The sequence below is a fragment of the Aptenodytes forsteri genome, unplaced genomic scaffold (genome assembly GCF_000699145.1).
Source record: "Aptenodytes forsteri isolate BGI_AS27 unplaced genomic scaffold, ASM69914v1 Scaffold193, whole genome shotgun sequence".
Classification (NCBI taxonomy): domain Eukaryota; kingdom Metazoa; phylum Chordata; class Aves; order Sphenisciformes; family Spheniscidae; genus Aptenodytes; species Aptenodytes forsteri.
This window is the reverse complement of record NW_008795405.1, coordinates 19,082,023-19,091,393: the sequence shown is the minus strand read 5'-3', so window position 1 is coordinate 19,091,393 and position 9,371 is coordinate 19,082,023. Positions and strand designations below refer to the sequence as shown.

At 45.4% G+C, this 9,371-nt stretch overlaps 1 protein-coding gene across 1 annotated transcript in view; it reads right to left on the bottom strand.

The window, feature by feature from the left end:
- Positions 1–8,404, bottom strand: part of PLD4 (phospholipase D family member 4) — a 14,833-nt gene extending 6,429 nt beyond the window's left edge. Inside the window, exons 1-6 of the mRNA XM_009280896.2 lie at positions 8,324–8,404; positions 5,035–5,124; positions 3,176–3,381; positions 2,360–2,543; positions 850–970; positions 361–488 (exon numbers count right to left, since the gene is read on the bottom strand). Of these exons, the coding sequence (XP_009279171.2) occupies positions 361–488; positions 850–970; positions 2,360–2,543; positions 3,176–3,381; positions 5,035–5,124; positions 8,324–8,326 (732 nt within the window). The 5' untranslated portion in view covers positions 8,327–8,404. The remainder of the gene's footprint in view (positions 1–360; positions 489–849; positions 971–2,359; positions 2,544–3,175; positions 3,382–5,034; positions 5,125–8,323) is intronic.
- Between the last annotated feature and the right edge of the window lie 967 nt (positions 8,405–9,371).

Genomic DNA, 9,371 nt, shown 5'->3' with positions numbered 1-9,371 from the left:
GTGGTGAGCAATTGCATTGTGCATCACTTATTTTGTATATTCTTTTATCATTATTATTATTATTATTGTTTTCCCTTCCTTTTTTGTCCTATTAAACTGCCTTTATCTCAGCCCACAAATTTTACCCACTGGGTGGGGGGAGTGAGCAAACGGCTGTGTGGTGTTTAGCTGCCTGCCGGGTTAAACCACAACAGAGAGCAAGCTATGTCACAGCCCCCTAAAGAACCACCTCCACCTCCAGGGGTTTCTTTGCTGTTTCTCCCACTCAGTCAATATTTTACATCATTATGATTTTTCTCTGTTATGTGCTAGGACACGAACTTCCCCCCAGATTTTTGAATATGCAGCAGCAGAGCTTACCTGAGATAAAGATCTCCAGTCCATATTTGCACTACCAATATATATGTGTTTCATGTCTACAATCCAGAATTTGCTATGCAACACTCCTCCTGCCAAATGTCCAAAATCAATCTTTTTTACGTGAGCCCCTGAAGAAAGATGGGGAGGGGAAAAAGAGTTTAGATACAGCATGGAGATGGTAATCTAGTGCTCCCCTGACAGCCAGAACATGTCTGGATGTCTAATACCTGCAACTGGTAATAACTACCAAAATTCACAAGCACTCATTCCTGGGAATACAATAACTTGCAGTATACAAAATGTGACCTTTCAGAAAAATCCTTAAGGGCATGACAACATACACAGAAATCATGAACTAGTGAATACATAGTGCCTGTCCTGTGAACCCATGTAAGCACCATGCCAGAATAGGCCTGGGAGACCAGTTTCTCTCAGATCCCTTTTTGCATTACTGAAGTTCTGAGGGCATCACTGAAGTGAGATAATTACCTTTTTCCTCTAAAAGCTCAAGGTCAGTTGAATTTGTAGCCAAAGTTGGCATACTTGCTGCAACGTACACAGAGACATTCTCTGCGAGTAATCTCTCAAACCTCTTCAGAATATCTTCACCCTGCACAGTACATTGTTATTTTTTTTATTTTGTTATAGAACATTTAGCAAAATACATGCAAGTACAGTGTTACTAATGGATGCTTCCTTTGAAGAACGCCAACACAAGGAAGGTCAGAAATTTCACCTATTTCAGGAGTGTTTCAACCAGAGAAAAAAGGGAACAAAGATTCTGATCCAATGTATGACTCAAAGTTTATTTTCTACCATTTAATACTATTAGATATAAGGTTTAAAAGTACAATCGCAAACATCCTAGACCTGAAAGGTGAACGCCCCAATGAAGATCAGCTGTTGGATGCTGAAGCTTAACAGATACGCTGTGTCATTTCTCCCTGAGGATAAAAGTAACAGAGACCGTCCTAAACTGAGCTGTCCCTTTAGCAGGGCTCAGCCTTACATCTGTCACTTTTACTTCTTCTCATGTGGAGGAAATGAGTCAGCTTATGGCACCAGACCCATCTGGTGAGGAAGACAAGGAGAGCAGTTCCAGAGAGTGAGGACAGTGAGAAAGGTGTGCCAGGAGGGAGGCAGAGGCTCTGCCCACAGTAATAAACAGGCCAGTATCTGGTCTTTCAGCAAACAACACGATTCCTGACACGTGACTAAACTCCATACCTGCCTGAAATAGAGTGGCCTTGTCCCTTCTGCTTTTCAGAACAGTCCCCAGCCCATACTGTCCCCCAGACTCTGCTCAGGATTGCCTGGGAAGTTGCCAGCTGCCACAGGCCAAAAGAGAGCCAAGGGACAATTAAACATGATGGATGGTCGCAAGGTGAGCCTGTGCCGTGGCCTCTGTCATTTACTTTTGGTGGTGGAGCCAGAGTGGCCCCGCAGGAAGCCTGGCTGCACAGGGTGCCCATGAGGACAGCCCTGCAAAGGAGAGCAAACGTCCTAAGCTGCTGTCCAACGGCATGGTTCAGGGACACCTGCAAAACGGGCGAATGCAGATGCTGTGTCTGTACACAGGGGAGAAGCAGACTCTGACGCAGTCAGAAGTCCAGCAGACTTTGCTTCCTGACTCTTCCAGCTATCCAGTGGGAATTGGCATGTTCACTTGTGTAGATCCTGTAGGCTCTTCAGCCATGCCACTGGCTGCCCCTACCACAGGTTGACCATCTGCAGGGTAAGCGAGTGTGGGTTTGAGACTGACCTCTGTGTTGCTCTTAAAACACAGCATAGAAATATTCAGAGACATGCCCAGATGGAGTCTATCTTGACTGGAGGAGGAAAGTTAGTGTGCTGCTTCAGACCAGCACAGAAAACCTTTCTGGGTTTGCAGGAAGAGTCAAGCAGTGTCTCTGGGAGACAGACCACACAGACAATCTGCCATCTGCCACATCTACGAGACATACAGCCATGGATGTGCTTGTCATTGATTTTCTCCTACCTGCTTAGAAGATGAATCATTGACGTTGATATCCTTCCCAGTAAGAGACCAATAGTAAGAAGCCACATGAATTTCTTCCTGGGCTATATCAAGGAGTCTCATCCAGGCTTGGTACAAGGGTTTGGCTGCAGTGCTATTTATCTCAAAAGCTAAGTCATAAGGAACATTTTCCACAAGTTCAAAGCTGCAATGGCAATTGTACATCGTGAAGCAAGTGACTGTGACCCAAGCAGGAAAACAAGCACCCGTCATGCCGTACAGTTGGCCATTTTGAATGTCAACCTCAAAAGCAAACAAGATGAACTGGACAAACAAGCTGGGAGTACTCTCCTCAGTAGCCGTTCTGAGCTTTGAATTTTACCATCCTAAGGACGAGGAGAAAAATAACCTCCTGGGGCTGGGTGTCACTTTGGTACCCTCTCCACCCTCTGCCCGGACAAACACCCACTGCCCCCTTCCAGCCTCTGAAAGAGGGTGGGCTCAGCAGAGGCTGCTTTGCCCGCTGGTTGCTCTACTGCCTGCCACCACTGCCACAAAGGGAGGATGGCTGGAGGTGGTGGAGCAGCTACAGAGCTATGCTGAACATACAAGCACAGGACCAGTAGTGGAGCTGCGATGCTGCCCCTACCGCTCCTCATAACGGGCAACTACGAATGACCCAATGCCTAAACAACACCCCCACTTTTCCCAAATTAGCGGTACTTTATCACTTCTTATACAATGGGAAGAGAACAAAAGCCATGTTGATATTGTCAGCATTGTAACTATTTCTCCACCTGGTGATTAGTTCTCCGTGTGCCATTGGCCATGGCTTACCTGCAGGAATCATTGGACTTATTGGTGTCCTCCTCAATTACTGTGGTTCCTGGGAGATCTCCGTAGATTCCTTCTTCCTCCTCCACCTCTTCGTAAATGTTGACAACTGCTTTTTCTCCCTTAGGATCAACTATGCTGTCCACTCTCATGAAGTAAACAGCCATCAGGACAAGACCAAGTATCAAAATTGCCCCTAAGATTTGAAACTAGAACAGAATGCAAATAGGAGAAGATTTAAGTGATCACCAAGTCACTGATACACCAGCTAATGGATGACTACCTGTTGCAGGTGAGTAAACCACAATCATTGAATAGTAGTTCTGCTTTCAGCTACTGGCAGACAGTATTCTTAGATACACCACTGAAAGCGGGGACCACAAGCTACCTAGGGGTTGGTTTATGTGAGGACCGTGATTTTAGTTTTGGTTTAATTTTTCCTGTGCCAACATATCAAAACCTGTTTTTTTCCCAAACCTTATGATTAGTTTGACGTTGATTAGCTTTATTTTAGCACAAGACAAATGGGTTTTCAACAAAATTTCTACCAAAATCAAAACAAGAAAATCCATAACACAAGATTAGCTGTGGGATCAAGCCCAGCACTACCATAAAGAGGAAGTTCATGAAGTCAGGGGAGAAAAAGCAGGTCTGAAGATGTCAGAAACAGAAGGACATTTTGTGGTTTCTGAACATGTTCTGGTTTTGTCTTCTAACTTAAACCTCACTTAAGTGAAACTACACAAATCTCATTTATCCATGTGGCGAGTGAATGTATTTCCTTGTTGTTCTAGTGTGGTCAGTTAGCTTCATTTACCTTTTTCTGTATTTCCTTTTTTTTCCTGAACGTAGATGGGAAAAAAAAAAAAAAAGCCTGGCCACCTGGTATATCCAGATCTGGAGTCCAGCCACTCACATGCTGAAACATATAGCACCAGGCTCTATATGTTGCCCTATATTGAGGAGGAAAAGACATCCACTAGTGCAGATCCATTTCCCCCCAACAATTATCATGTCTGGCTCCCGATGGCAATTCTTGGGAGCTGGGACCATCCACCATGCTGTGATAGGCAATGTGCACTTCAGAGTTGAGCTTTTGAACCTCCAGGCAGGAGAACCGAGTCTGGGAGTGGTCATGAGGCTGTAGCTATAAATGTGAGCTCCTGAAAGGGTACATATGAGACTTGCACAGAAACCAGTTGCCTCTGAAAGTATCTATTTCAGTTCCTATGCGGATAAAGTTTCTTACTTTTCATTTTCTCTGCTTTTATCAAGATCTACAGTGCTGCCATCAATTTCAGGCAGTGATTTGAATGAGAAAAACATTTTTAAACTGACTATCTACTTAAATTTTTGCCCTCTGGCTTGTTCTCCCTCTCGTTGAGGGCAAAAAAATCCCACCAATTTTTAACAGTTCTGCATTTCACCCCATGAACATGTTGGCAAGACTTAAACATCGCACAGGTTTTAGAAGACATTTCTAAGGTAAGAGATCTATTTTGAAGTCACATCTTGGCTGTCACCATGCTATACACTGTGATGTCCAGGTGCTCTAGGCATGCTGAATAAATAAATAAATGCTGTGCTAATGGTGGAAGTGAGGCTATTTGTATGAGCAAGGTTTACTGTCCTGAGCCAGGGCTGCAGGATTAGGCTCCACATTACCCCCTCTCGGCAAGGTTTGACCAGCCTACTGGATAAATCAATGAGGGTTTTGTCACTCACTTGTTTACAAATAGGATCGAAACCTACACAGATTTCTAAAATGGACAATAAAATCATTCTTAATCTGTTATTACTTTTCAGAAATGTCAGTGTAATCTCAGCTCTTGTAAGCAAATGTAGTGTATCCCAATAATTACCATTTTGACGTCTTTTTGATTGTTCACGCTTAATTTCATGTTGGAGGACTCATTAAACATCAGGGATGTTTTTAATGCTTTTTTCACAGTCTGAAAAACAGAAAAGTATGCAAGGGGAAAGAACAAGCTTTATGGCAACGTTTGTATAAAGCCAGTTACAGACTAAAAATGCAGGTTACTGCCGTTGCTTTATATAGTGCTCTGAGATTTAAGTATGGATCTGTGCAACATCTTCACTGTATTATGGGTCTTGAGTGACATTAACAGATTCCAGAGTGAGAGGGAGAGACAGGTCCCTGCAGTTTTTCCCTGGTGGACTCTACACACAAAAATCATTGCAGTAATGTGTAAACAACTGCATCGCTGCCTCTTCAAGTCATCCTTCAACACCCACTTTTGTCCTGTTGCAAGCTAACACATTTGCCAACAAGCAATAATTAAGCACAGGAGCTGCGGGTGATAGTGTACAGCATCAGTGTCATCCTGTGTGTGACTCTATTAGGCTCCTGCTCTCTTCCTATGCCTGTGAGTTGTCTTCAATGCCCATGTCTCTTCCAGAAGGGATGCCGTTAAGGGGACAGGGACCAGGCCAAAATATAAACTCCTCTTCCCCCCCCCCGTTGCAACCATGGCCCTAGAAAATAAGTTAAATTCTTTCCCTCCCCAGACAGTATTGCTCCACTCTTGTGTTATCACCAGTAGAGGCAACCGCAAGAGCAAATACCAAAATATGCCAAAACTCAAAGCAGATGGTAGGGCAGGGGTAGTTGGCCACCAAAATATAAACTCCCCTTCCCCCCCCCCCGTTGCAACCATGGCCCTAGAAAATAAGTTAAATTCTTTCCCTCCCCAGACAGTATTGCTCCACTCTTGTGTTATCACCAGTAGAGGCAACCGCAAGAGCAAATACCAAAATATGCCAAAACTCAAAGCAGATGGTAGGGCAGGGGTAGTTGGCCACTTGCCTATTTTGCCTTCTTGAAAGTTCAAACCAAAAACTTCATACAAGCCTAACAGGTCATGAATCACCCCTGCACTGGCAGAGGTGAATTTACCCCACAGGAATCAGCTGTCATTTTTCATGCTCAGAAGCAAGAAGCACATCCTGGGGTATGGTAGATTTCAAAAAGTGCTACCAGATGATATCGCCACCTGTCCAGTCCCCAAACTGCTGCTTCCTATCCCTGAGCCACCCCGCATTTGTAGCCTGGAGGCTGAACATGCTGTAATGGTATCAGATATGTAGTTGCTCTGTGGGTGGCCACACTCGAACAAGTTTTAGGTAGGAAGGATCCTGCCAGGCTTGTCCCATCCATCTTGCCATATGTTCACAGCTATTGTCACCTGAACTGGATGGGCTCATTGTGTCTGCCCTCCCACACCAGTAAGGCAGCATGGCCACACACGTCCATACTGTGTCCTACTCCTGCCCACTCCACCTTTCTGTATGGATGCTGTGACCGCATGGAACAGGCAGGAGTTGGACACAGCACGGACATAGCCCCAAAGGCTTCTTGTGGGACCCAACTCACAAGAACTAGTGGGGCTGAACCGAAGAGGTGGAGGATGTCTTGAGAGACAAGGGAGATGGGTCTGAAACAGTGACTTGGGGAATGCGGGGGAGGGATGTGAAAAGAGAGGACCCAGGGTAAAAGAGCAGACAAGGGAGAATGAGAAAGGTGGAGAGGGAAGAACATGTATGAACAGTCATGCTTAAAAGCATGCTAGAGCTCCAGAGATGAAAGTTAAGTTTCCATTTCAGGGTCTGCTCGTTGTTATTATCAGCTGTAATCACTACAGCAGTGCCTACTTTCCAAGGCAGTTTTACTCAAGAGTTTTCACTGGCGCTTCCTTTTGCTGCCCCCAGATTCAGACGCAAGCTTTTACACTAGAAATAGTTACAAATGCTGGCAGGTAAACACCCATTCTCCCAGCCCTGGAGAAACTGAGCTGCTGCCAGCAGTGAAGGACAGTTGGCCATTCCCTGGTGAATGTCAGGTCCCCGTGCCCCTGAAATCCCAGTTCATGGTTTAAGCACAGTACAAAGACGCAGTGTCTTACCCCAAAGAGCTTACAGCCCAAGCAGAGAGGGGGGATACAACACACCACACAGAGAAAGCTGTGTGACAGCAACACGCATCATTCCCCCACCTTGAGAGAAAGCTGTCAAATACCAACCCAGAAGACTTAGTGGGAAGAAAAGGAAGAGAGAGCAAGAGAGAAGATGCTAAGGAGTTTGGTAGGAAACTGAGGCAAAGGGATTTTAAAGGAGGAGGAGAAAGGCAGCTGAAAAACAACAGCAGCAGCCCTTCAGCCTAGGCCAGGAGAGCCCAGTGCGGTTGCAGGTCATGCTCCACAGCTAGCTGCTTTGGCAGCAGCTGTCCCAACCAGCTGGGCTATCCAGTAACAAACAGCCCCCCACGGCTGCCCTGGGTGGTTCTCATCACAGAACCAGAGCCTGAGAGGTGTCATCTCGTCCCTCTGGCCCCCAAAGCTAAAGTGCTCCCCATGATACATTCGGTGACCCAGGCAGTGTCTTGGTAAGGAACTGCAGCTGTAGGTACACTTACAGCCGTGTGATGGCTTCAGAAGGACGGAATTTATGAGAAACAACTTCTTTCAGTTCTCTTTTTCAGCAACGGTTACAAAATGGCTTCAAAAAGCAGCATTTCTCTTAAAATATGATCGTGAACAGATCTCTCATGCCATAATAGAGTTATCTACCATTTGGTTCAACCGAAGTCCTTCTTGATACCTTTGACTGGTGATGAGTTAGATTCCCAGCTGCTACACAGAAGTCATGAGAACTGCACTAAAACATGCAGTTTAATTTTCAAGAAAGAAAACATCACAGACTCAACCAGAATTCTTAAGAATAATACTGTAGCTGGTCAGTAATTAACTATGGCTCCCTCGAAGCTTACAGGCCTTTACCAGCTGCCAATTTCAATGACTAAAGTTCATCCAAGAGCAGTAAGTACAAGCGCTACTCAGCATTGCTTCACAGGCTGGAACACAAGCTAATACCACAATCTGCTGAGTACACATGGGAGACTGTTGTTTATAACATTAAGGTTGCTTTCTCCCTGCCCCAAAAATAACTTTTGGTACTTCTTTTCTCCATCAGCACCAAACTCTTTCAGATTTTGGATTTCAAACAAAAGGATGAGATTTTTCGCTATACAAAATCCTCCCTGGAAGCTGTTTGAAGCTCCTCAGATGAACAAAGTGCATTCATCTCTCCATGACCACCCCACAGCACTCTCAAGATGATGGCAAGTGTACTTACCATCCTGGAAGACCTCCTCCTGTGTGGATATCCTACCGCAGCCTGATGTTACTCCCAACTCTGCTTACAAGAGGCAGCGTACATGCTTTTCGCCAGCAGATTTGTTTCGGGTTCTTCTGGTTTTTTTCTCCTCCTGCTGCAGATTACTTCCTCTTAAACACTGAGTTTCACAACACGCACTGACAGTTAGAGTCCCAAGTTCTTAGACTCCAGGTCCTGATCTTTACCTGTTTGGCATAACTTTCTGCAGTGCCTGACCTGGTTCGAACTCTGTTGAACGGCTAAGTTCCCACTGCCCTCAGTAGTGTAAGATCAGAGCCCACATCAGCACTAGAAGACACTGGTTAAAAGGACTGCTCAGCTTCGGTGCAGTTTGCATCCCAGACATGGCGGTATCCTCACTGCTTCATCCTTAACTCACCAGAAGCTTCATTTTAAACAGACAAACAGACCCTCCAAAACCACCTCTCTACCCAGTTCCTTTTGCAAGCACTTTCCTGCCCAATCATCCTTGGACAAACATAAGGGAGCAAACTAGCTCCTTTGAAATAATACAGCTTTCATCTTAAACAAATGGTATTTGGAATTTGCAGTGACACTGTTGAGGGAGAAGGTTACATGCAATGTTGAGTTTAGGCAGCTTCTAAGAAATGATGTCTTCTGTAAAAATCCAAAGGCTGCACCTCAGTCGACACGACTCAATACGGCAATGCTGCTGTTATTCTCTAGGCAGTCCCTCCATCCTGTTGAACCGAAGGATGCAGTCCCCTAGTTCAGTACCTGAGGAAGGCTGCTGTAGGGGGGAAACAAGTGAGAACTAACAAGGATCATGAGGCTCTATCATACCTTGTATTAAGCTGCTGAAGGTGGAAAAGCTCTCTTGTGTCCAGAGAAGGGCAACGAGGCTGGTGAGGGGTCTGGAGAACAAGTCTTATGAGGAGCGGCTGAGGGACCTGGGGTTGTTTAGCCTGGAGAAAAGGAGCTGAGGGGAGACCTCATCGCTCTCTACAACTACCTGAAAGGAGGTTGTAGCGAGGTGGGGGTCGGT